Below are 27,967 nucleotides of genomic sequence, written 5' to 3' on the forward strand. Positions count from 1 at the left end.
CTTAAAATACTTGTTTCCTCTTGCAGGTTTTTTTGAACTGCCATAGGCAGGAGTACAGACACGATACTCGTCAAGATGTGAATGAGTGAAGTGAACACTTGGGTCTTCCCGTATTATAATCAATCACTGATTACCAACCACTGTTCTTTAGGAGCCCAAGATGAATCTGAATTGTTTGCGTTCTTTTGACACATGGAAACTATTTATTTGCTATATTTTTTCAAGCTGTTTTTATTTGTTGGTGTGTTTATTTTGTTTTAAATACAGTTTTCCCTTCTTTATTTTCAGCATTTAATGCTTTTGCTTTGTTACTAGGCAAGACGGAGACTGTGAAAGATATGGGTCGCTGTCTAGGGAAGTATGTAGTGGTCTTCAACTGTTCTGACCAGATGGACTTCAGAGGCTTGGGCCGAATATTCAAAGGTAAAAGTCACAAAGGAAATGAGTGCAAATATTTGATTTAAATACAGTCAGAATAAAGTTATAGATAGACGACACAAATATGGCTTTACAAAGAACTGCTGTTCTAAATCCTTCTATTTATTTAATATTTTTATTTTGATTATTCGTTTAATGATGTTTTTACTCTGATTTAATTTACCTGTTAGACTGTTTCATAATTTAATCCCACAGATTGAAACACACATACTTATAAAAGTAGTTTTGGTACACATATATTCCCTCTGAAAACAACGCCTTATTTTATTTGGAAGTAAATGTTTTGAGTCAGATCTGGAAATTTTAGAGCTTGCATTTTTAAGAAGAGTTCATTGTGTGGTTTTTATATCCTGCGTTATTTATTAACCTGATGGCCCTTTTCTGCATTGTACTGTATATGTTGGTTGTTCATTTAAAACCTAATGACAGCTTTAGGTTTGTAAGTGGTTTGGTTAGTGTGTGTTAGGGTGTATTTTTTGAATTTCATGAATGATAACTACACACAAAGCAGAGCCTGAATAGTTTGAAGTTGGACAGTAAATGATTTGCATCAGAGTGGCTATAAAATAATGGGTTTTCCATTTGCAGGTCTGGCACAGTCTGGTTCTTGGGGCTGTTTTGACGAGTTCAACCGCATTGACCTCCCGGTTTTGTCCGTGGCCGCCCAGCAGATCGCAACAGTTCTCACTTGCAAGAAGGAACGCCGGCAAAACTTTTTCTTCACCGATGGCGATAGTGTGGATATGAACCCTGAGTTTGGCATCTTTCTCACCATGGTCAGTAGCACAACAGTGAGAGAGGTTGTTGTTGTAGAACATTAGAGGTGAGACAGAAGAATAAAAAGCCACTAAGGCAGGCTCTTCAGATGAGACAGCCAGTGTCTATAACAGCTGATCTACCTGATGGTGAAGGATTGATATTAAACTTTATTGATTCTGTGACGTCGAATTAAGATTTCATGTACTTTGCAGTTTTTTCACGCTGACCGTAAATATTAACTAACCCTGCAAACACTGCCCATCATACTGTACTGTACATCACAATGCACACACACACACACACACACACCTGCTTTTGATCTATTTGATGCTTTATTTGAAACGGTGTGTATAAATGTGTATAAATTTAAAGCTCTATTCTTACTTCTCTCATCCTGGATTAGAACCCAGGTTACGCAGGTCGCCAGGAGCTTCCCGAGAACCTGAAGATCAACTTTCGATCGGTGGCCATGATAGTCCCTGACCGTCAGATCATTATTGGGGTCAAACTGGCGAGTTGTGGCTTTATAGATTATATGGAGCTGGCCCGCAAGTTCTTCACTCTTTACAAGCTGTGTGAGGAGCAACTCTCCAAACAGGTAAAAAAAATCAAATCACTTCATCAGATCATCGTTATAAACTACATACTTTTGTATATTTCTGCTGGTTTGATATCACACGTTTACATTTTTAAAAACCTTATTTTTGATTTCAAGGTTTTTATCGATGTACATGAGTGCATCACAACAGAAAATACAGAGGCAGTTTCAGATCTAAAATACTAAATATAGTGAGACGAGTAGTTTGTAACGTCTAGACATTTTATTTCTTTATGTCTCACGACATAGAATATTATTATGTGTTGATATAAAGGATTTTCTTGTTATAAGAACATTAAGCCTCTGTTCTAACATGATGCTTGCTTTTGGACTTCATACTAGCCTGTTTTTTTATCATCTTTGCTATTATTTAATTTGCTGTGTAACTAAAATACTATAAAAGTTTTGAATGCTTACAGAGTCTTAAAGCAGAATTAGGATTAAGAGTGGGCTGGTTTGTGTGTTCATAAAGATGAAGCGAATGAAGTGTAAAATGTGAAATATTCTCTGACTCTCCAGGTTCATTATGACTTTGGACTGCGGAACATTCTGTCAGTGCTGCGGACGCTGGGAGCGGCCAAGCGCGCCAACCCCAGTGACACTGAGTCCACCATCGTCATGAGGGTCCTCAGGGACATGAATCTCTCCAAACTGGTCAGTGAAGAAGAGAATAAAAGTTTAAAAAACCCACAAGATGATAATATAGAACAAAGTTTAAAAGAAGTACCACCTTCTTTTTTGCGGTCAACTTGCTTTTTGTGCCGAATTCTAGTTTATACAATCAGCAACAACAGAAGAAAATGAATCAAGTGTGTACATACTGTGTATGTATTGCCTTGCAAAATGAAAAGTATTGCACACAACATAAACAAATCTAATCCAAAAATATAAGTGATTAGAAACATTTAGAAATATACTATGCAAGATATAACCTTTTTCTATTTGAGAGTGGATAGTGGATAGACACGTTTCCAGACAATAATGTGGAAGGTAATTGATCAATTTCATATTTATGCAAGAAACTGCAGGTTTGACAAAGAACCACTGAGGTAAATCCAGGCCTTTTCTTTTGAAACATTCTCAACAACAGAAAATGTAATAAAAGCAGAAAAAAAGAGTACATTTTAGATGGGATTGAAAATAGCAAAAGACTAGACCAGAATATGTAATCATCAGATAGATTTTTTTTTTACTAATGTTGATCAATGTACTGTAAATGCATTTGTGTGTTTGTTAGATTGATGAGGATGAGCCACTCTTCCTCAGCTTGATCGAAGACCTCTTTCCTGGCATCCAACTTACAAAAGCAGGCTACCCTGAACTAGAGGCAGCCATTGACAAACAGGTAGGAGACAAAGCAGTGGCTGACTTTGTTCTGTGTATGTAAAAAAAATACAGTGGGATAGAAAGATGGAGGAAAACAGGGAGAGGTAACAAATGAAGAAACATTTTTGTCATTCTTAAACACCTTGCGATTATGCGTGAAAGGTATGAGAATGGCAGAATTTATAAATGACTAAAAAACCTCTTCCCTGCATTAATCAGTTCTTATCTTCTTCAACGGTGTGTGTAACCGTGTAGATACGCAACTGTAAGTTAAGTTAACTTCTGTACTAGAACAACGTTTACCTACTGAAAACTTAACAACTTCAATATCCAAATATTGTCATGATAAGAAATAATAAAGATAAGAAACAGCATAAAAAACAGTGTGTTTTACACTCTCATTGTGCTGATGCAGATTGAGGAGGCCGGTCTGATCAATCATCCTCCCTGGAAGCTGAAGATAATCCAGCTGTATGAGACTCAGATGGTCCGACACGGCATCATGGCCCTGGGTCCCAGTGGCTCTGGAAAGACAACATGTATACACACACTGATAAAAGCGATGACAGGTAGGTTCATGTGCATGTGAAATATGTCATGTACAGTTACTGTGCAAAATCTTTTAAGAACTTTAAACTATTGGTCTATTGGTCCTTTGAAATTGATTCTGCAGCATGTGAAATTAGCCCCAAGCTCACGAAAACAACTGGAAGCAGATTCCCTAAACGATTGTAAATTGATTTTTACTGATGAATAAAGATTATTCGTGTTCATATATTCATACAATATTATGATAAAATGGCTGACTGTGGAAACCTGAAAGACAAAAGGAGCTAGACACATACTACAATTCCGCCTCCTAAGTAACTGTGTAAGCATGTTGGTTGGTTTTCGCATGCATCCTTTTGCTGTAATGCATTTGGTGTGTTGGATATACACACCTTCCATGTTTAAGATTGTGTTTCCTCTTCTAGAGTGTGGTCAGCCACACAGAGAGATGCGCATGAACCCCAAAGCCATTACAGCCCCTCAGATGTTTGGACGTTTGGATGTGGCCACGAACGACTGGACTGACGGCATCTTCTCGACACTATGGAGGAAAACACTGAAAGCAAAGAAAGGTCTGGAAAGTTGTTCAGTCAGTGTTCATTTCATGTTTTTTTTTAACCAACTAGGGCAGCCCATGGCCAAGTGGACAGGCAAGCCGGCTTGGGGTGCCCCTAAGCAAAGTACCCAATCTCCAATGCTCATTGTTAATTGTACTTTTTCTTTACTCTGCCTTTCGCTTTGCATTTTTGGACAGTGCTGCCTTTCCTGTCTGCTGCTTACTCACGTGTCAAACCCATGTTATAAACAATGCTGTTGGTCAGTCCTTTCCTGAGTTGAGTCCGACACTTTGGCCTTGACTTATAACAGGAGTGGGTTTTTTTTCCTCAGGAGAACACATCTGGATTGTTCTGGATGGACCAGTTGATGCAATCTGGATTGAGAACCTAAATTCTGTTTTGGACGACAACAGAACACTTACACTGGCAAATGGAGACCGTATACCCATGGCTCCCAACTGTAAGGTGGTATTTGAGCCACATAACATCGACAACGCCTCTCCAGCCACTGTTTCACGCAACGGCATGGTTTTCATGAGCTCCTCTGTGCTCAACTGGAGTCCTATACTGGAGGTGAATATTTATATATATGTATATATATGTATATATATATGTATTTTGTTAATAGGGAAATTATATTACGGTAAACTGTCTTATTTCTACAGTAATCACAAAACATTAGCTTCATCATAACAATGGAATATGTGTGTGGAAGGAGGATGAATTTCAACTATACATATATATATATACATATATATATATATATATATATATATATATATATAACATAGAAATTATACATTTTTATTCACTAACATGTTCATGTGAAGGTAATGCACTGATGGCATCCTAATGATTCTGAAAGTTATTACCCAGATTTTACTTTGGAAATAACATGACATTACTGTACTATTATCTCGTTTTTTTAACCATACTATTACAGTTATTATTACCTTCTGAAAATTGCTTTAGAAATAAGATACTATTACCTCCTTTTTACAAAGATATGACTACTACGTTGTAACTGCACTGTAATATTAAGATAATATTACCTCCTTTTTACAAAAAGACTACTATGGTGTTACTGCACTGTCATATTAAGTGTTACCTTTTTTTAATGGTCACCATTCCCTAAAATAGTGCCGTGAACACAATGGTTTGTTGTGTGTATAAACCACAACTACTGAGCACTTCCCTTGGTTAACTGAACCTATGAATATCACAAGAGTAAAAAAAAAGGGGTTTCATCTGTGACCTCATTCAAGAACTCTTAACTTCAGCTATGTGCTTGCTGCTTTCAGGGCTGGTTGAAGAAACGCTCCCCACAGGAGGCAGAGGTGCTGAGGGAGCTCTTCTCCTCCTCCTTCACTGAGCTCTACCACTTCAGCATGCAGTCTCTGGAGTCTAAGATGGACATGCTAGAAGCCTTTGTCATCATGCAGTGCATCAACATGCTGCAGGGACTCATACCATCTAAGGTAAAGTTACATTTCTCAAAGTCCTGATGTATTCCCCAGCTATTACATGTAATCTCTATGGAACGGGTGTTGCTGTACAGGAGCAGTGTGGCGATTTATCCAGAGAGCACTTGGAGCGGCTGTATGTCTTCGCCCTGATGTGGAGCATCGGGGCCTTATTTGAACTGGACGACCGAAAGAAGATGGAAATTTGGCTCAGAGGGAACAACAGTATCCGTCTGAATTTGCCAGACATTCCCTGTGACAGCGAGGACAATATGTTTGACTACTACGTCACAGCATATGGTATGGGTGCATGTTGACAGACACATGTTATCACGTGTAGAATAGATGGTAGCCGGTGTACCATGAAACCTTTCGAACTGAAAGAGGGGTCATATTTTGTAGTTCTCTAAAAGTTTTGTGTATATTTTTCCTACTTCCAGGTGAGTGGGTTCACTGGAACACCAGAGTGGAGGAATATGTTTATCCATCTGAAGTCACACCAGAGTATAGCTCCATCTTGGTCCCAAATGTGGACAATGTCAGGACAGACTTCCTCATTCAGACCATCGCCAAGCAGGGGAAGGTGAGGTTATCAACAAAATAGTGTTTGTCTGTGTATATTATGGTCCTTATTATATCTTCTATATCTTAATTTGTCTCAAACCAATGTAATAAGGCTGACGGTTGTCTTTCTTTTCCAGTTAATCTCTGTTTTATGTGCCTTGTGAGTGTATAGCACATTATGTCCTTTAGTTACACAAAGGTGCACATTTATACACATTTTATATTTCTCTTCAATGAAACTTTAGCCTGATCATTTATGTATTTGTTTTACTAATTCTTCATAGGCTGTTTTGCTGATTGGAGAGCAAGGGACAGCTAAGACTGTGATGATCAAGAGCTACATGTCGAAATACAATCCTGAGAACCATATGGGCAAGAGCGTCAACTTCTCTTCTGCTACAACACCATTCATGTTCCAGGTAAAACAAACAACCCCGTTAATTATTTTGTATTTAAAAGCCCATTGTGGCCACATCTGTGTTAATGGATTATTGTGAACTAATATCTGGTCAGATTAATAATGTTCTATATAAAGGAAGGATCCCTGACATTGATTATATCAGAGTGCAACATCCTCCTTCCTGTACTTCATCTTCATTTTCACAATATTTGATGATTAATATTTCTCTTTGGTCCCTATGTTGCTCTTTTAGAGGACAGTGGAGAGCTATTTGGATAAGAGGATGGGAACTACTTATGGACCCCCTGCTCGGAAGAAAATGTCAATTTTCATTGATGACATCAACATGCCTGTGATTAACGAGTGGGGAGACCAGGTTTGGGATTGTTTTAACATCATTAGCAGAGCTACATGAATGAAAACACAAACATCGCCCTTTAGTTTTGGTACACAAATGTGAATGAATTAATGTTAGGATTCTACTTTAGGTTTTATGGCCTGGAAAAGTATTTAAGAGTTAATGCTGAACAACAATGAATTAGTTGTTTTTGTCCTTAATCACAGGTGACTAATGAGATTGTCAGACAGCTGATGGAGCAAAATGGCTTCTTTAATTTGGAGAAACCAGGAGAGTTTACCAACATTGTGGATGTTCAGTTCCTGGCATCTATGATCCATCCCGGTGGAGGCCGTAATGACATCCCACAGAGACTGAAAAGGCAGTTTTCTGTTTTCAACTGTACTCTGCCCTCCAATTCTTCCATAGACAAAATATTTGGTGAGTAAAAACAGTGTAAAATGATGCACATACTGTACACATAATACATACGATAGCTATCTGTGCTGTCTTTAATTGAAAAACCTTTCTATAGGTGTGATTGGTGAGGGCCACTTCTGCGAAGGTCGAGGTTTCACTGAGGATGTGCAGAGGCTCGTGCGCCGCCTCGTGTCTCTGACGCGTTGCTTCTGGCAGTTGACCAAGGTCAAGATGCTTCCAACTCCTGCCAAATTCCACTACAACTTCAACCTGAGGGATCTGTCCAGGATCTGGCAAGGCATGCTCAATACCAGCGCTGAGGTGGTCAGCTCTGTCTCGGTGAGCAAACTGAAGCAGTGTTTCCATACTTAACTTGGTCTATAGTGCAACAATGAAACATGGTTAACGTGACTAGATTTCTACTGGATAAAAGCAGGGTTTTGTGAGGGAATAAATCAAAAATAGGGTTTTACGTTAACAAGATTAACACAGTGAAACAATGACAGTGAAACGTCATTTCCAGGTGCTGCTGTCGTTGTGGAAGCACGAGTGTAAACGTGTGATAGCTGACAGGTTTACCATGCCTGAGGATGTGGAGTGGTTTGACCTGGCTTTGGCAAAACTGGTGGAGGAGGAGCTTGGTGCGGAGCACAAGAACGTGGTGGACTGTGACGTAGACAGACACTTTGTCGACTTCCTGCGAGATGCACCCGAGGCTACTGGTATTGGTTCATCAACGATGTTGTTTTCTTCTAAAAGTTTTCATTTGTTTGTGTTTTTGTGATGATCCTTTTGATTTAAAATGTTCTGTCCTGACAGGGGAGGAGCCAGAGGACTCAGACTTTGATTTGCCAAAGGTGTATGAGCCCATTGAATCCTTTGAGAGTTTAAAGGGCCGTTTGAACATGTTCCTGAGCCACTACAATGAGAGCATCAGGGGAACTGGCATGGACATGGTCTTCTTTCAGGATGCCATGATACACCTGGTCAAGGTATTTTACAAAAGTATAGTAGTTAGTATAATAAAAAAAAGTGCATATGTATTCCAGAAAAACATGGACTTGTAGATTTGTAGCTTTTGAGTCAATAACTTTTGGATAACTATGACCTGGATGAACACGACAAATGTATGGTTCTTTTCTACTTAATTTAGAGGTCATGAGACATGCTTAGTCAGACTTCACGTCCAAAGTATTCTGCCAACAACTCTGATTTTGAGCCTTTTCACAAGCATTGCCTCAAAATCTGCCTCTCTGTCAAATCGTAGGTGTCGCGGATCATCAGGACACCTGGGGGTAATGCCTTGTTGGTGGGTGTTGGGGGCTCAGGCAAACAGAGTCTTACCAGACTGGCCTCCTTCATAGCCGGATACGAGATCTTCCAGATCACTCTGACACGGTAATGTTCAGTACAAATGGTACACTGACACACAAGTGCTTATTCATTATCCATTTGTCTTTCTTCCTCCTCAATTTCAGACAGCGTGTTTCTAAATCACATGTATCGCAGCAATAATGTCGTTGTTCTCGATTATTAGTCTAGGGTTGCATTAAGCTGAAAGAGAAAGACGTCTATTAGATGTGCATTGTTGTTTCTTTTCCTGGTTTTCTCAGCAATATGTTTTTCCATTTGTGTTTATAAAAGAGAGTGGAAGAAAATATATGTCATTATTTAACTATGTATCATTAAATTCTATTATTTTTGCACCAAGATAGATAAGAGTTGAAAGTCCGAGTTGAAACTGAATTGTCTAAACCATCCATCCATCCATCCATCCGTCAGTTCGTCTGTCTGTCTATACATCCATCTATCTCTACATCTATACATACATTATACATTGTATATATAATTATACAAACATTATATCCCATTGGTTTAAAAATATTTGAATGTTGTTTTTTTTGGCAGGTCGTACAACACAGCCAACTTAATGGAGGATTTGAAAGTCTTGTACAGAACCGCCGGCCTGCACGGGAAAGGCATCACCTTCATCTTCACAGACAGTGAAATCAAAGACGAGTCCTTCCTCGAGTACTTGAACAACGTCCTGTCGTCCGGAGAGGTCAGGAGAGCAAACAAAAGAAAGCGCACACGGATTAATGCGTCTTTGCACTAATCGGAGATCTATCGATAAAGAGATGAACATGCTGTCAGTGACATGAGCTGACGTGTGTTTCTGTCTCATCAAGGTGTCCAACCTGTTTGCCCGTGATGAGATCGATGAGATCCTCAGCAGTCTCATCCCCGTCATGAAGCGTGAGTTTCCCAGACGACCGCCGTCTAATGAGAACCTGTACGAGTATTTCATGTCACGGGTTCGACGAAACCTTCACGTGGTTCTGTGCGTCTCGCCCGTTGGAGAGAAGTTCCGCAACCGCGCATTAAAGTTTCCAGCGCTGATATCTGGTTGCACAATGGACTGGTTCAGCCGCTGGCCAAAGGATGCTCTTGTTGCAGGTATGTATACATTTCAATTATATGTGTAGGAGACCACACTAGGACTTCCTTATGATGTGGGGTATATTTTTGTTCACTCTTAACTCTTTGTTTTTCTCCAGTTAATTCTCTTGTCCTTCCTGTTCTCTAGTGTCCGAGCACTTCCTGTCTGTCTATGACATCGACTGCTCACCGCAGGTCAAAAGAGAGGTTGTCCAGTGCATGGGTTCCTTCCATGATGGTGTGGCAGAGAAATGTGCAGACTACTTCCAAAGGTAAGGATTTGTTGGAGAGCTGGCAGTAGAAAAATTGGCCGTATATCTGTGGTACATAATGTTTCATTATTTCTGTCTGTGATCAGTGAGATAATTGCCCTGACCGCACAGTACTTTTTACAGTACTTTTAAAAACCAACATTTGTAAAAAATGTACATATTAAAAGTCAAGGTAAAGCCTCTTTGTTGGCGACTGTTTATCTTGGAATAAACTCGACAATATAATCTGCTTTGAATCTAGATACCGACGCTCCACCCATGTCACGCCAAAGTCCTACCTGTCCTTTATTCAAGGCTACAAGACTATATATAAGGAGAAGAGATCTGAAGTCCAGACCCTTGCTAACAGGTAAATACTCTGACATTGAAATATTTGTGATGTGAATCACAGTAATAGTATACATAGTAACATATACTGCTTACCTCCTTGTCCCCAAAATGTTTCAGTGGCCATTTTCGGTTCAAATTGTGTTTAATGAATGATTACGTAGATAACATTGTTGAAGCTTACATCTATTCTCTTTGTTTTCCACGAGTGTTTCACTATTTGTATTTTCACCACCTGTTGCACAGTGAACCAAAGATTCACTCAGACTCTCACACGGTTATACAGATGTTAGACATTTACAACGATCAGGAGCCCAGCTCATACCAGTGATTTATCTTAGAAAGACTTAACTTAACTAATGATGTTTTCCAAAATTAGAATGAAAACTGGGCTCCAGAAGCTGAAGGAAGCATCTGAGTCCGTCGTGGCACTCAGTGCAGAGCTGGAGGTGAAAGAGAGGGAGTTGCTGGTTGCTACTGACAAGGCTGATATGGTAGGTTTCAGACATGACCGTGATATTCTCTCTCTGTATCTGTGTGTGTGTGTGTGTGTGTGTCTTTATTTTTATCACCTCTTTAGGACCCTAAAGGTTAATTTAGGGTTAAGATTTTTCTGTGTGGTTATGTTACGGTTAAAGCATTAACTGGTTATGGTCAAGGTTAGTGATGAGGCTTTGTTTAGGCTGTCCAAATGAATGTGATGTTTGTGTGCTTCCTCACAGGTGCTAAAGGAGGTGATAGTAAAAGCCCAGGCAGCAGAGCGGGTGAAGGTGGAGGTGCAGAAGGTAAAGGACAAAGCCCAGGCCCTCGTAGACAGCATCTCAGCAGATAAAGCCATCGCTGAGGAGAAACTGAAAGCTGCACAGCCAGCTCTCGCCGAGGCAGAGGCAGCACTGCAGGTATGAGTGTCAATGTATTATCTCAACTCTCTACCCTTCTCATCCTCAAAAGTAAAAGCAGACACTTAAAGACCTGTGCACATTAACCGCAGCGTGAATTTGGAATCACCCTAATATTAAGCAAAAAGCAGATCATCTTACAGAAGAAAGAAAATAAAATACCTGGAGTCAACACTTAAGTAAGAATAGAGGATGGCCTGCTTGGTTCAGGAGCTTAAGCCTCACCAGTTGACTTCAGAACAGACTTTAGGATGTCAGCTGAAGACAGTCTGATGATTTGAACAGTCCCAGATGTGTGCATTTGCTCATTAAATATTTTTATATTTATTTACATGGTGAAAATCACACATTCCGATTGGTTAGATGTTTTACCTGTGACACATGTTGAAAAATATCAAAAAAGAAAAGTAATCGCAGCCACAATATGGCTCAGCAAAATTCAGTCACTGGAGCTGAATTGACTGGACACATACAGGTAAAATGTAAAAAAAACAACCATTGTGTTGTTTTATGTGGGGTGTAAATGTAATGTTTTCACAGGAAAATGATATATATGATTAATATGTATTAATTTAAAACATATTTTATCTGTACACAGTAATAATTGCATTATAATTATACTTTATATGGTTATTTACGTGTTAATCATCTACTAACAATGACCAGTTTCAGTCAGATTGACTGTATAATGCAGTTCTGCCTGATTTCCACTGTACAGATCATTAGCCACGGTTGTTTTCAGCTACGACAAGTTGTCCAACATTAATAAATACTCTGTTATACTCAGTCTAAATAATTTTTCTCTCTCTCTCTCTTCACATTTAGACGATCAAACCGTCCGACATTTCCACGGTGCGAAAACTCAGCCGCCCCCCGCACCTGGTCATGCGGATCATGGACTGCGTGCTGCTGCTTCTGCAGAAGCGCCTCAACCCAGTGGAGATCGACCCTGAGAAGAACTGCATTATGCCTTCGTGGCAGGAATCCCAGAAACTCATGACTTCAGGAAACCTCCTGGGCAGTCTGCAGGTGCACTTGCTCGTTTTCACACAACTATGTTGATATTGAATCAAGGTGATGCTGCAGAATGAACTTGCATCGCTGAAAGTCTCTTGATTCATTGCACAGGTACAATGAAATTGCATAAACCTTTATGAAAGGTGCATGGAAGTTGTTTGCATGACAAAGATAATTATGTGCCACACAATAAAAAATGTAATTGATTAAATGAATTAAAAATCACAAAATATGTAGCATAAAAGTAGGAAATATGAAATACTAAGGTGTGACGCAGTTGGATGTGTGTAGTGCAAAGTTGTACTTCAATTGTCTTTTTGCTTTACTGAGGAACACAGAGAGAATCGCGTGGAGCCGATATGCCTGATCAGTGTTGAGTGAACTCATTTGACAGTGATTTGAATGTAACATAATTAAAGGTGACACACTACATGTTTAAGTAGGTTAAGAAGAGAGCGAGAGTTTGAATCAAGGTCATATTTAGTGAGGCATAAAACCACCAAAAGTCACAGTTTTAGTTTCTTCTTAAATTCAACCATACCAAACCCCTGCATCCACATTTCTCTACCTTTTTTCTTCTTGTCTTATTAAAACATTGTCTCTGCCTTTTAACTCGTCATTTTAGTTGAACCCTCTAACGCCTCTGACCCTGTGAACTGAAAATCATCCTCTCTACCGCTCTTTCTCTCTCTCTCTCTCTCTGTCTCGCAGCAATTCCCCAAAGACACTATCAACAGGGAAATGGTGGAGCTGCTGCAGCCTTACTTTGAAATGCCCGACTACGACATCGAGACAGTAATCAAGGCATGTGGCAACATGGCTGGCCTTGCAGCCTGGACAAAGTCCATGGCCACCTACTTCTCCATCAACAAGGAGGTCTTGCCCATGAAGGTAACTTACACTTCCAATCACTGTGGGTTCTCCTCTCTTTTGCCTTTTCTCTGAGAACTGACTATGTCTTGTGTTTACCTTCTTTTGTAGGCTAACTTAGCAGTGCAGGAAAGTCGTCTGGCCAAAGCTAATGTGTACCTGCAGAAAGCTCAGGCTGAGCTGGATGTGAAGCAGGCAGAGCTGGATGCAGTGCAGGCCGAGTATGACAAGGTCCTGATGAAGAAACAGGTACGTAGTGTGACTGAACTTCCAGCTGCTGATATAGATGATATAACAGTTTATGTCCTTGTTGTGCTTCTTGAATGTAGGGATTGACAGAAGTCTTGTTGTTTTAACATCATCTTTTGCACATCATTTCATTGAAATAATGGTGCATTAAAACCTATTATTCAGATGACTGATGATTTAAATAGACGAGTCTGTAAAGTCACATCACACGTGTCGACTGTCTTAAGCTAAACACAACCTGCAGACCTGTGACGATAACCTGCTACAATTCCCTCTTAATTATTTTTTTTTTTCATTATTATTTATTTTTAAGAATACTCGATAAAAGACAAGTGTCCATTTTGAGATCAACGCAGCAACACCAGTGCTGGTGTTTGACCATGTGTTGGTGTGTTGGATCTGTTCTGTGATAAATATCGGCAGATTAACGGAGCAACATTTGTATGCATGTATTTAATATGCTTTTAAGGAGGAGGAGCCCACACATCGATACTGACGATACTTTGTCCATAGACTTGAGTTTGGTAGAGACACAATTGTAAATATGGCTGAATGAATGCGTTGTATTGATCGTTGAAGAGACAGTTTATCCGCCCTCCCCTCCCCTCAGACTCTGCAGGAGGACGCTGAGCGCTGCAGACACAAAATGCAGACAGCGTCCAGTCTCATCAGCGGCCTTGCTGGAGAGAAGGAGAGATGGACACAGCAGAGCAAAGAGTTTGCCGCCCAAACCAAACGCCTTGTCGGTGGGTTTTAATTAAAGCACTCATGACAGATGATTCTGCAGCTGAATGATTAATGATCTGAGTCGTTGTTTTTTGAAGTAGACCTGATTAGACTGTATTTGTGTCGGATGATAAAGCAATAATCTTAACAAGAGAAAGAACTCAGAGAGTGCAAACCTTTGCCAACGGCTAAACACATGCTTTTAAAAATCCTGGATCCAGATCACCACCAAAACTGAATTTGGTGGCATTGTTTATTCTTCCCAATTGGTCTGTTTTTTGTACTGCATTCACAGCACTGTTTAAGATAAGTTCAACATAATTTTTGTCTCCTTTGCTCCAGGTGATATTCTTCTTGCCACAGCGTTCCTCTCTTACTCCGGCCCTTTCAATCAGCAGTTTCGAAATCACTTACTAAGTGACTGGCAGCAGGAGTTGCAGCAGCGTTGTATCCCGTTCTGCAACAATCTCAATTTGATTGAGCTGCTCGCTGATGCTCCCACTGTCAGCGAATGGAACCTGCAGGTCAGCTTTAGTAACAGATGCTATTGTAATCAATGTTAGTTTATACTGTTGTATGTTGTCAGAGGAGGATCGGTGCTTTAACTCGTTCCATCTATCACTCTACAGGGGCTCCCCAGTGATGACCTATCCATCCAGAATGGTATCATTGTGACCAAAGCCACACGTTTCCCTCTTCTTATTGACCCACAAATGCAGGGGAAAATCTGGATAAAGAACAAAGAGGCCAAGAATGAGATGCAGGTTTGGATTTTCTTAATATCTTACATATATACAGCGTATCTGCTACTGTGCACAATGCTGTGATTTTAAAGAGTTCTTCAAAATTCTTATGATGAAACACTGTTAATAAAGTGATAATGATTATCGTCCTACAGATGAAATTATTTTACAGTTTTTTTTACCCAAATCCTGTGATCAAGCATGTGGATTATAAAAAATAAATTGATAAATAAATAAACCATAAAAACAACTTCAAAAAACTACTGGCAGGTGTCAGAAAGTATTCAACCCCTTCTTCTTTTGTTGCAGATTTTATTCTAATGTTAACACTCACTGACACATAATGTCTTAGTGATTTTTATTTTTTTTTTTACATTCTTTGTTTGTTTGTTTTATTTATTGTCCACACTGTGGCCAACTACTTAAGATTAAACTCTCAACAGCAGGTACACATGAGACCCTTGGCTGTGATCAGGTGCATTCTGTGGATAAAAAAACTCATGAACTAATGAAATGAAACAAAAGAGGTTCAAAGGAACAGAGCGAGGAAGAGATTTATCACTGTATTGCGTACAGATCATTTCTACATTTTATTCACAAGTTTCCTTTTTTTTAATCCCAGATCACCTCCATGAACCACAAGTACTTCAAGAGCCACCTGGAGGACAGCTTGTCTCTAGGTCGTCCACTTTTGATTGAGGATATAGGGGAGGAGCTGGACCCTGCGCTCGACAACATCCTTGAGAAGAACTTCATCAAAACTGGCTCCACTTACAAGGTAACATGGCAGACGTGTGTTTCAATCTACAAAACAGATGAATTAAAGCAGAGTAAAAACATAAATCAGTTTAAAGGAATATACAAAATACACATTTGAAATAAATACAAGGGTGAAGAACAGCAGTTTAACCCAGGACGGTGATGGAAATGGTCGTGTTTAAAGCCAGAGGTATTCTTGTGTTGTACTGAGAACATTAAGAACATTGTAAAACACTGTAGAAAATATCTATCAATAAATAAATATGGTAAATAATGATATTATGTAGGGAAGTTAAATCTGTTGCAGTTACATTCATTTAACTTGGAAAATGACAGTGTATGATGCTTCCCAATTGTATCATCCACCATGTACGGTAGTTCATTTCTAAGTGGCAATGAACATGTTCCTTTTTTGAAGGTGAAAGTGGGCGACAAAGAGGTGGATGTGATGAAGGGTTTCAGGCTCTATGTAACCACCAAGCTGCCCAACCCGGCTTACACTCCTGAAATCAGTGCTCGCACCTCCATCATCGACTTCACCGTCACCATGAGAGGGCTGGAGGACCAGCTGCTGGGCAGAGTCATCCTCACTGAAAAACAGGTAGAGTCGCACTTGCGTTGTATAAATAAAAACAATAATTATGACAACAATAAGGCAAAATAATCTATTGTAAATTCTATACATGAACACAATATTCTTCATAATTTGTTGATATTGTGGCAGCAAGTAAGAACATTGTTTGTTTTAACCAGAGTATATACAATTTACTGATTAAAGTCATGCTTTCTTCTACCATGTAAACCCTTCTGTTTTTAATGATCTCATGTCCCAGGAACTAGAGAAGACGAGAACAGACCTCTTGGAAGATGTGATAATCAACAAAAGAAAGATGAAGGAGTTAGAGGACAGTCTCTTCTACAGACTGACCAGCACACAGGCAAGGACTTACATCTAAAACTGGGATGTATTAAGCATCAACATGTCCTTAGGTCTGTCTGCCTTTGCATCTTGGTTAATCATGTCTCTCACTTTGTAGGGTTCACTGGTGGATGATGAGAGTCTGATTGTTGTCCTTGGCAACACCAAAAACACAGCTGAGGAGGTCACTCAGAAACTTTCAATCGCTGCCGAGACCGAAATCCAGATTAATGCAGCACGAGAGGAGTACCGACCTGGTAGGTCCTGACCTGACAGAATGTTGACTTTCCTGGGTAAAAACATAGATAAAAAAAAAAATGGTGGTTTGGTTTGATTACACACTTATGATTCATAAATAATATTGACAGACATGCGCTTCAACAACTTCTACCAACTGTCATGTTTCTGTGTGTTTTTCCAGTGGCCACCAGGGGCAGTATCCTGTACTTCCTGATCACTGAAATGAGCATGGTCAACGTCATGTATCAGACGTCTCTGAGACAGTTCCTGGGGCTCTTTGACTTTTCCCTGGTTAGGTGAGAATGTTCCTGCTCTCTGTGTGGAACTGTTTTCTATGATGAGAATAAGGAGACTTTGCCGAAACACACAGTAATGCCATTTATTGCCTATAGCAAAGAATAATAATGTGCAGCTCCTGTTCATCTAATTGTGAAGCCTCACTGGGAGATCTTGTTGGGTTATCGGCATCAAACGGTGCAGTCATACCACATGTGAGGGAACGTGACTGCAGATGTAGAAAATACTGAGTTCTAAAAATAGGGGAAATACATTGCGAGTTCCTCAGATAGCTCATGCTGTATAGTTCACGTTCAGTGTTTAAGAATTACTAAAATTTAATAATGAGGCCACAGATTGCGACAAACAGTCGATTCTTCCTCATATCTTCCCCACGCATGTCGAGTAACGGCACTGGCCTTCGCATGTCAGAACGGATGTCATTCTTCTTCAACCACTTCAAACTAGTGTCGAACAGCTGCTGCTGCTGCCCCTTAAAAGAAGTCTCTTGCCTAAAGTAATGATGTACTTTAAGCCAAACTACTAACTACTATAAATATCCTTAATGATGGACTATTTTAACACTATTTAACTGAGACTCCCAGTCAGTGCTGTTCATGAATGAGTCAATAAACCAGAAAGAGAGACAGTTTAGTGCTCAATAGCATGAGCAGTCTGAACATGCGGTGATCGCTACTCGATCCGTAGGAGTTGACATTAAAATATATAACAATGTGAGAAGCAAATTGGATGAAACTGTGTATGTTTTGTGCCCTGAAATTCTCTCGGAAACAGGTCTGCCAGAAGCCCTTTCACAAGCAAACGCATCACCAACATCATCGAGTTCATGACCTACGAGGTGTACACGTACGCAGCGCGAGGTCTTTACGAAGAGCACAAGTTCCTGTTCACGTTGCTGTTGACGCTGAAGATCGACATGCAGAGCAACAGGGTCGAACACTCCGAGTTTCTCACTCTGATTAAAGGTGAATTGTTTTCACTGAGAAAATGTTGACTTTTGGTTTGTTTACTAATGGAATTTTAAATGCATTCATATCGAAAGAGTGGCGTGAGCAGCAATGACTCACCCCACAACAGATTCTTTGTTGAAGTTAGACTGAAACTGACTCCACTTTGTTCTGTGTTTATTGCATATATGCTCACTGATGTGTGTTTCGTTTTGTGTGTCACGCAGGAGGTGCATCTTTGGACCTGAAAGCTTGTCCTCAGAAACCAGCGAAATGGATTCCTGATATGACCTGGCTCAACCTTGTAGAGCTCAGAAAACTGTGGCAGTTCTCTGATATACTGGATCAGGTACTTGAGCTAGGCTCATACTATACTATACAAATAGGAGGTCAAGTACAGAAAGCAATATGTACAGAAAGCCACATGTTTATCATGGACTCTAAGTATAATTTGTGGTGTGATCGTGAATACATTTTAAATGGTAACAGAAAGATGTGAGACAAATGATCTTTACATTGTTGAAACTGCTGTGAATGTGTTCGTCCGCGGCGTAGCTTCTAGATTTTCTTATGTGCTCCTGTGTCTTTGTTTGTCTTTCAGATAAGCCGTAACGAGAAGCAGTGGAAGTCATGGTTTGATAAGGAGGCCCCAGAGGAGGAGGTGTTACCAAACTCCTACGAACAAGACCTTGACAGTTTTAAACGTCTTCTTCTCATACGCTGCTGGTGTCCTGACAGGACCATAGCGCAGGTTAGACAAGACGTGTTTAATTGTGATTTGTTTCTTTATTCTGGGCATATAAACTCAGTTTTGGTCACATTATGTTTACTTATTTTCCAGGCTTTTATAACGTTGGAGTTTTTCACCAAAAAGCAAAGAATAAACAAACTGCACATCTTTCCCTTTCTCCTCCAGGCCCGTAAATACATAATGAGCACAATGGGTGAGAAATACACGGAAGGGTTGATTCTTGACTTGGAGAAGACGTGGGAGGAGTCCGACCCACGAACGCCTCTCATCTGCTTCCTGTCAATGGGCTCAGATCCGACTAACTCCATCATCGCACTGGGGAGGAAGCTAAAGGTTGAGACACAAAATGTCTCCATGGGACAAGGGCAAGAGGTCCATGCTCGCAAGCTTCTACAGCAGACCATGGCTAATGTGAGTCCACGGTGTGAGGTTCCGGTTTTACAGAACATTATGTTTAATGAAGGTACCTTAAAGGTCCAGCGTGTAACATTTAAGAGGGTTATTGGCAAAAATGTCACATAAATATGTTTGTATAAGTGTAAAATCACTTTGAATTTGGAATCATTTGGTTTTCCTAGCCTTAGAATAAGCCTTTTAGATGTGCTTTGGGTGAGGGTCTTGAATTCTGGAGGCTCCCAACACAGCCCAAATAAACAAACCAACCACAGCATAGTGTATGAAGAAGAACAGACTTTTAAAAGTCTGGATCCTACAGATCTATTTTGGAGATCTTGACTGTATTACTGATTACATGACTGATTGTCCACAGGGTGGCTGGGTCTTACTGCAGAACTGCCACCTGGGTCTGGACTTCATGGATGAGCTGATGGACACAGTGACCGAGACAGACTTTGTGCACAGCAACTTCCGGCTGTGGATGACCACAGAGGTCCACAGACACTTTCCTATCACCCTTCTGCAGATGTCAATCAAGTTCACCAGTGAACCGCCTCAGGGCCTCAGAGCGGGGCTTAAACGGACCTATGGAGGTGAGACACTTTGGTTTAGCATGACAAAGAAAGTCCAGTACTCTATACGTCATCTTAAGTAAAACTAATGAAAGTGGATTCAGTGGGGATCCAATACAAGATACACAAATGCATATTGGTCAATCACACATGCCAGATACTGTATCTTAGTGAGGACACTCACATGCATCTAAGTCTAAATGCCTAAACCTACCCCTGAAAGTAAACCTAATCCTTACTCTAATACCAAAACCAAGTCTTAGCACTGGAAAAAAAAGCCCTTTAAATATTGAGGACCAGCAAAAATGTGCAAACTCTCCCACAGTTACGTTAATCACTGCTTCCTTTTGCTTCCTGTTCTGTTTTTTTTTGGTCCTCACAAAGATTAAAATACACAGAGAGAGCGAGAGAGACTAAATAGGTCATTTGGCTAGAAACACAAACAGTTGGTTTGTGTTGTTGTTCAGAAGAGAGAAAGAGAATCATTTATAATATGTGTATTTAATATGTATAAACCAGCAGTCATTGCCTGGCTCATATTGGAAAAGATGTGGTTGTGTTTGGTTCTTTTTTTTCTCAAAGATATTTTTATTGAATTTCAACATTTTACAAAATCACAAAAGAAGAAACCTTATCTAACCCAAGCCCACCCCTCAGAACACATCATTATCTAGCCAGACACATTCACAAATAAATAAACAGAATAAACACCAACTGTGCTTAATTCCTGGAGTGGTACAAGTAACAGCTGGAAGTCGGGTTTTACTCTGAAAAAGTAAAATAAAGTAAAACAAGATAGAAAAGAGAATATATACATAAACATACATACACATATACATATACATATATATATATATACATATACACATACAAATCATGAACCCACAAATGGGTCAAAAGCAGGCATCAGGCCAATTTGTACACTTGAAATTGGTAGCATCGAAACAAGAAAGGTGTGAGGGATCCAGTCCCTATGCTGTTTTAAAATTATGAAAGTATTCCAGAAAGGGTCCCCACACTTTCTGAAACTTTTCTTTGGAGTTACAGATTGAGTAATGTATTTTTTCAAGATTTAGACAAGACATAACATCTCTCAACCACTGAGCGTGGGTGGGCGGGACAGCATCTTTCCATCGCAGCAATATTGCACGCCTGGCCAGGAGAGAGGCGAAAGACAAAGCTCGCCGTTTAGCTGGGGTCAGGCGCACATCGACCTCACCCACAGTTCCAAAAAGACCGACCAAAGGGTTGGGCTCTATGTTCAAATTGACAATCAGGGACAAGGTTTGGAAAACTTCCTTCCAGTATTTCTCAAGGCTAGGACATGTCCAAAACATGTGGATGAGCGAAGCCTCTGCTCTCTTACATTTGTCGCACCAGGGATCCACATCTGGGCGAAAACGAGATAATTTGGCTTTGGATATATGGGTCCTGTGTACAACTTTGAATTGCAGCAAGCAGTGACGGGCACAAAGCGAAGTTGAGTTTATCAATTTAAGAATTGTGTCCCACATTTCTTCTGACAAGGACAAACCCAGATCTAGCTCCCATGCAATTTTAATGTTGTCGAGTGGGGCCCGTCTTATACCTAGCAGTTTATTATAGACAATTGAGATCAAACCCCTGCGTGATGGCTGTAAATTGAGAAGTGCATCAGCAATGTTCACATCAGGTGCCTGAGGGAAGCTTGGTATCTGACAGCGAAGAAAATGTCTTATTTGTAGATACCTGAAAAAGTGAGACTTTGGAAGATTAAACTTCTCAGTTAGTTGCTCAAATGATACAAAATTATTATCTATGAAAAGATCCCTGAAACGCTCAATACCCAGTCTCCGCCATTCCTGGAATGTTGTGTCCAATAAGGAAGGTTGAAAAAAGTGATTGGCAGAAATGGGACTCGAGAGGCAAAAATCGAAGGAGCCAAAGTGTCTCCTGAACTGAGCCCACACCCTCAACGTATGCCAGACAACTGGATTATCTATGGGTTTATTTGGTGGGAGAGGAAGTCTAGATCCAATAAGTGCTGGAACTGAACAGCTTTTAGCAGAACCCAACTCCATTGCCACCCATGAAGGGCATTCAGATCGATTGTAAAAATAAGACCAAAACGTTAGACAACGAATGTTGGCTGCCCAATAGTAAAAACGAAAATTAGGTAGCGCCATACCCCCCTCTCCCTTAGGTCTATAGAGATGGACCTTATTTAACCTAGGACGCTTCCCTTTCCATATATAGGATGATATAACAGAATCCAATGTATCAAAAAATGATTTAGGAATGAAGATTGGTACTGATTGGAAAGCATACAAAAATTTAGGAAGAATATTCATTTTGATAGAATTAATTCGGCCAACCAAAGACATAGAAAGGGGTGACCACTGGGTCAGGCACCGCCTTGTGTGGTTTAGCAAGGTAAGAAAATTTTCTTTGAAAAGACACTTGTGCTTTTTCGTAACTGTAATACCTAAGTAAGTGAATTTGTTTTCCACAATCCTAAAAGGGAGGTTGGAGTAGTCTGATGCCGGTGTCCCCTCACTGACAGGGAAAAGTTCAGATTTATTAAGATTTAATTTGTATCCTGAAAACTGGCTAAAATCATTCAATAGGGATAACATGGCAGGCAGAGAGATATCTGGACGTGAGATAAAACTTAACAAGTCGTCTGCATATAGGGCCACTTTATGTTCCACTCCATTCCTCCATATACCAGAGATATTCTCACAACTGCGGATTGCTATCGCCAATGGCTCTATGGCCAGGTCAAATAACAGGGGGCTTAGAGGACACCCTTGTCGGGTTCCCCGATAGAGGTTAAATGGTTGTGACAGCTGAGAGTTGGTAAGGACAGAAGCAGTGGGGTTTGAGTACAGTAATTTTATCCAGGTGATAAAATTCGGACCAAAGCCAAATTTCCTTAAGGTCTCAAATAAATATACCCACTCTATCCGGTCAAACGCTTTCTCCGCGTCTAAAGAAAGAACACACTCAGGAGTATCACCGGAAGGGAGATATAAAATGTCAAATAACCGACGTATGTTGAAATAAGAGTAACGATGCTTGACAAAGCCAGTTTGGTCTTCAGATATGACGGAGGGTAAAATGTTCTCCAACCTTCGGGCCAAAACTTTAGCCAGAATCTTAACATCAACATTTAATAAAGAGATCGGTCTATATGAAGAGCACTCTGTCGGATCCTTGCCTTTCTTTGCAATAAGGGTGATACATGCTTCACAAAATGATGCCGGAAGCTTACTTCGCTTGAATGAGTCAGACAGCACTATGCTTAGCTGCGACGAAAGTAGTGAGGAAAATGTCTTAAAGAATTCTGTGGGAAACCCGTCAGGTCCCGGGGATTTTCCTGACTGCAGTGAGGAAATGGCAGCATCTATCTCCTCTGTCGTTATGGGTTCATCTAATCTCATCTTACTGTTGGGGGAGAGCGTGGGAACGTTTAGTCGATTCAGAAAATTATCCATTAATACAGCATTATTCAAAAAGTCAGAGGTATAGAGCTGCGAGTAGTAACTCCTGAATGTTTTATTAATTTCTACATGATCCGAAGTAGCCTTACCATCCTCCATTTTAATATTTGTGATATGACCCTTTGCTTTGAGTCCTCTCAGCTGATTAGCTAACAATTTCGCAGATTTTTCACCATGAATATAGAACAAACTCTTACTCCTCGAGAGTTGGCGTTCAACCAGATAAGTAGAGGCCAAATCAAATTTGGTTTGAAGCTCCACACGCGTTTTATATAGGTTAGGGTCTTTAACTTGAGCATATTGATTATCTAAGTCCTTAATTTGATCGGCTAATTTTAATCGTTCACGGTGGGCCTTTTTTTTCATATTTGCGGTGTAGGAAATAATTTGCCCCCTAAGGTATGCCTTAAAAGCATCCCAAACTACTAGACTGGATATATCCGGGGAGGTATTTGTCTGAAAGAAGAAGGATATATGTTCTTTCATGGAGTTTACAAAATCATTGTCCGACAGGAGAGTCGAATTAAAGCGCCAGTGTTTTTTAACTTGAGGAAGGTCAGGCAGTGCCAAAGCTAACACAACAGGAGCATGATCTGATATCACTATGCCCTGATAAGTACAAGAACGCGCCAAAGGTATCAGTGCATTATCAATGAAAAAGTAGTCAATCCTAGTGAAGGTATGGTGAACGTGCGAGAAGAAAGAGTACTCTCTCTTATTCGGATGGAGGGAACGCCACACATCAGAGACACCGAAATTGGATAAAAAGGATTGAATGAATAAGGCAGACCCACCAATTGAGACAGGATTGGGCGAAGACCGGTCCAGCACGGGATCTAACCAACAATTGAAATCCCCACCAAGTATAAGAGAGTATGAGCTCAAATCCGGGAGAGAATTAAAAAAGCGTTCAAAAAAACCCACATCGTCCGCATTTGGAGCATAGACATTGGCCAGCACCATCATTGTATTGTATAATTTCCCTGAGACGATGATAAAACGACCGTTTGTATCTGATACAACATTGTGATGCACAAACGGGATACTTTGATCAACAAGGATTGAAACCCCCCTGGCCTTTGCCTGGAATGAGGAATGGAAGTGCTGCCCCGCCCACCGTGACATCAGGCGAGAGTTATCAGAACCACGAATGTGTGTCTCTTGCAAAAAAATAAATGCCGGTTTAAATTGTTTTATATGCGAAAATACTCTCCTCCTTTTAACAGGATGGTTCAAACCCTTTACATTCCAGCTAACAAATTTTAATGACCTATCCACTGTCTACAACTGAAACCGCAGAAGGATAAACACAGAAGAAATCAAAACTCCAGGCGAATAAAGGACATAATAAACCAGGAATGAGCTGTACATAGCTTATGTAGGATAATAAACCAGTACTGGCATAGGAAAAGAAACCCCTCAACCACCCACCCCACAACAAGACAGCTGCCCAAGAACATAGCAGCAAGCTCTTCAAAGCAATCATTATTTACCCTCAAAAACGAACTTCTTGTCAGTTACCCCCCATATCTTCAGCTCCTTATTGAAGTGTTAGAATGCACTCAACACTCCTAAGACCACATTTGAACTATTCCACGAGTACAAACATAATAACAAATATATATATGCATATACATATAAAGTTATATAGCAGAACAAAAATAAATAAACATGCTGCTTCAACGAATTAACAGACTCTGGCAGGTTGTACTCACTGGCATGTAGCAGTAAACTAAGTTCAACGTTGGGTGATATACTCACATACTTACAGCTAGGGTGAGTGTAATACTAATGATTAAGAAAGCTGCTCCACACCAGCTGTGGTCTGATCACCGAAATCGTATATGGTAATGACCAGAATAAAGATAGCATGTTAGCGGTTGCAAACAGCCAGGCATAGTCGTCAAGCAGTCATTTACGGTGGAACAGATGGAGGCAGGCCATCGATGTATTTCCGCGCCTCATCAGTCGAGCGGAGCCACTTCTTGTCTCCGCTTGGAAGTGTGATGCGGAGCCGTGCGGGATAGAGGAGAGATGGTTTGAGCCCTCGGTTGTAGAGATCTGCCATGACTGCTCTGTACTCGGCACGCTGGCTTTGAACGTCAGGGCTGTAGTCTTCGACAACTCGGATTTGCTGGCCGCGGTACTCCAGCTTCCCTCTACGGCGGGCCTCGCGGACCAGAAGGTCCTTGATCTGATAGCGGTGCAGACGGAGAATGACAGGACGCGGTCTCTGACCGGGGGCTGGTTTTGCTGCTAGCGAGCGATGAGCCCTGTCAATCTCGGGCTGAGATGGAAGCGTCTCCTTTCCAAAAACCTCGCACAGCAAATCAGAAAAAAAGGCTGTAGGTTTCCCACCTTCAATAGACTCCGCTAGACCCAAGATGCGAATGTTTTGTCTTCTGCTGCGACCCTCTAAGTCGATAACTTTAGCCGTTAGCTTGGAGTTGCTTTCCTGTAGGTTAGCGCAGACACTTTCCAGCTCACCGACACGCTGACTCAGGTCATCCGCAGCGAGCTCTAACGACGAAAGGCGCTGCCCATGCTCGTCAACTGTGGAGCGAACCTCGTCAAACTTATTTTCCAGCTGGTTAAAAGATGTTTTAAAGTCGTCGGCTAGCGACTGCCTGTGCTGCTCAAGTAGCTCCGAAATAGCCTCCATGGTCAAGGCTTGGTCGTCTCTTTTCCCCGACTTGCCGCGATGTGAAGTCATTTCGAAGCAGGTGTATGTTAAACAAAATGTATGTAAGGTAATAGCTCAATATAAATTGTACATTTGCAAAATAACGGAGCGAATAAGTGAGAAAAATGCAGAGTAAACGGGAGCGCTCGCGCGTTGCGTCTACTCCATGCGGCAGCCAACGGGAAGTCTGTGTTTGGTTCTTGAAGCAGTCTTCAGTTAAATGTGATGGTTCATCATTAGCTCTTGTTTGTTGGCTACATTTCTTCATCAGACAAATTACAAGAGATGCAGTTTTTTTTAGCTGTGCTATTTTCCCACATTCTCCCAAAACAGTTGCTTTACTGTTAGCATGAATTTAAAGAAGTTAGGGTTAGGCTGAAAGGAAGGTAGTTATGTAGATCACTAAAAATGCAATCTCTATAGCAATCCTTGAACTTGGCAATATTTCCTCTACAATAATGTGTGTACACATAAAGAAAAGCTATATTTAGAATATGTAAAACCACATTTTGCACAGTCGGATCAAGAGTCACCAACCTAAAGCTTATTTTTGTTCATCCTTGACTAGACAATATGCACTGGTATCTGATCTTCATGTTTTTTATACCTTTGTACAGATTTCGATCAAAAGTCTAAATGTCAAACAGTGCATAATGCCCACACATGTATTTCATCTTTAGGAATAAACCAGGACCTGTTGGATGTCAGCAACATGGTGCAGTGGAAGCCGATGCTCTACGCAGTTGCGTTTCTCCACAGCATAGTTCAAGAGAGGAGAAAGTATGGCTCTCTGGGTTGGAACATCCCCTATGAGTTCAACCAGGCTGACTTCAATGCCAGTGTCCAGTTTGTGCAGAACCACCTCGATGATGTTGACATTAAAAAGGTGCAAGAAGTGACTACACTTACTCTTTTTTTTTTTTAAACCAGCTACCGGTGAGATGCAGCTGAAATAGCGCAGAACCACGGACTCTCACACCCATTATCTCTCATTTCAGGGTGTATCTTGGAACACGGTGCAATACATGATCGGAGAGATTCAGTACGGCGGCCGTGTGACTGACGACTTTGACAAGCGCCTCCTCAACACCTTTGCCAAAGTGTGGTTCAATGACAACATGTTTACTCCTGCCTTCAACTTCTACAGTGGCTACAGTATCCCAAAATGCTCCAGTGTCGACGAGTATCTGACATATGTTAAGGTGAGTCCACCTCGGGAGGACAAGGGTTGACGGTTCATGCTGTCATCTGGCTACTACAAGTCATACAGCATGGTTTAAGACATTTGCATGATTGTTTATTTGAGCAGGGACAAATAAATGAATAAATATGCCAGATTATAACCATTGGCAATTTTACATCTGTAGTCCCTACAGGCAGGTTGATGGAATATAACCAAATCAGAGTATATACACTAACAAGACAACTACAGCAATATCACCAAATAAAAAGCAAACAGCAAAAGCTTGCAGACAGACTACTTAAAATATAAAATGTGTGGTGTAGGAAGCCAAAGCAGGGCGTGGGGACCATACTGTACGTTACCATACAAAGTGATTTAAGGAGCAAAATGTAAAGTGTGTGACAAAGTGGTTATTGTGTTGTTCACAGAAGAGTTTGAGGTAAATTGCACATTGCCCTCATTTTATTGCACTTAGATTTGCAAGTAAATGGACTAATTTAAGTACTAAATTAAGTATCAGAATTCACTGTTTATGTATAAACATACACTATTGTGGTTAGAGATGCCTTTAAAACGATCTCCTCTGCTGTCTTGAGACCTTTCTGTGTATTTGTGCAAAGGAAAAATGTCTGTGACATATATATATATATATATGTTTATATATATATATATATATATATATATATATATATATCTTTTCCAGGACATAGAGGAAAAACATAGGGACAGTATAGAGAGAAAAATACTTCATCAACACATTTTACAAGCCAAACAACCCATGTCGG

The 27,967-nt window shown here is 40.5% G+C and overlaps 1 protein-coding gene across 1 annotated transcript in view; it reads left to right on the forward strand.

Annotated features, from left to right (window-relative positions):
* Positions 1-27,967, forward strand: part of dnah5 (dynein, axonemal, heavy chain 5) — a 55,034-nt gene that overhangs the window by 23,095 nt on the left and 3,972 nt on the right. The window contains exons 42-83 of the mRNA XM_058648438.1: positions 316-423; positions 1,027-1,214; positions 1,601-1,795; positions 2,315-2,449; positions 3,033-3,140; positions 3,537-3,690; positions 4,096-4,242; positions 4,559-4,800; positions 5,529-5,705; positions 5,786-5,990; positions 6,131-6,273; positions 6,539-6,673; positions 6,908-7,030; positions 7,219-7,432; positions 7,527-7,750; positions 7,935-8,133; positions 8,231-8,403; positions 8,679-8,809; positions 9,320-9,473; positions 9,601-9,868; positions 9,999-10,122; positions 10,364-10,471; positions 10,829-10,943; positions 11,172-11,348; positions 12,174-12,377; positions 13,077-13,256; positions 13,347-13,484; positions 14,095-14,230; positions 14,553-14,734; positions 14,840-14,974; positions 15,576-15,731; positions 16,131-16,313; positions 16,546-16,650; positions 16,750-16,888; positions 17,053-17,167; positions 17,943-18,133; positions 18,343-18,464; positions 18,717-18,866; positions 19,032-19,277; positions 19,636-19,855; positions 26,680-26,885; positions 26,998-27,201. Coding sequence (XP_058504421.1) covers positions 316-423; positions 1,027-1,214; positions 1,601-1,795; positions 2,315-2,449; positions 3,033-3,140; positions 3,537-3,690; positions 4,096-4,242; positions 4,559-4,800; positions 5,529-5,705; positions 5,786-5,990; positions 6,131-6,273; positions 6,539-6,673; positions 6,908-7,030; positions 7,219-7,432; positions 7,527-7,750; positions 7,935-8,133; positions 8,231-8,403; positions 8,679-8,809; positions 9,320-9,473; positions 9,601-9,868; positions 9,999-10,122; positions 10,364-10,471; positions 10,829-10,943; positions 11,172-11,348; positions 12,174-12,377; positions 13,077-13,256; positions 13,347-13,484; positions 14,095-14,230; positions 14,553-14,734; positions 14,840-14,974; positions 15,576-15,731; positions 16,131-16,313; positions 16,546-16,650; positions 16,750-16,888; positions 17,053-17,167; positions 17,943-18,133; positions 18,343-18,464; positions 18,717-18,866; positions 19,032-19,277; positions 19,636-19,855; positions 26,680-26,885; positions 26,998-27,201 — 6,959 coding nt within the window. The remainder of the gene's footprint in view (positions 1-315; positions 424-1,026; positions 1,215-1,600; positions 1,796-2,314; positions 2,450-3,032; positions 3,141-3,536; positions 3,691-4,095; positions 4,243-4,558; positions 4,801-5,528; positions 5,706-5,785; positions 5,991-6,130; positions 6,274-6,538; positions 6,674-6,907; positions 7,031-7,218; positions 7,433-7,526; positions 7,751-7,934; positions 8,134-8,230; positions 8,404-8,678; positions 8,810-9,319; positions 9,474-9,600; positions 9,869-9,998; positions 10,123-10,363; positions 10,472-10,828; positions 10,944-11,171; positions 11,349-12,173; positions 12,378-13,076; positions 13,257-13,346; positions 13,485-14,094; positions 14,231-14,552; positions 14,735-14,839; positions 14,975-15,575; positions 15,732-16,130; positions 16,314-16,545; positions 16,651-16,749; positions 16,889-17,052; positions 17,168-17,942; positions 18,134-18,342; positions 18,465-18,716; positions 18,867-19,031; positions 19,278-19,635; positions 19,856-26,679; positions 26,886-26,997; positions 27,202-27,967) is intronic.

Source organism: Solea solea, chromosome 13 (assembly GCF_958295425.1).
Source record: "Solea solea chromosome 13, fSolSol10.1, whole genome shotgun sequence".
Classification (NCBI taxonomy): Eukaryota; Metazoa; Chordata; class Actinopteri; order Pleuronectiformes; family Soleidae; genus Solea; species Solea solea.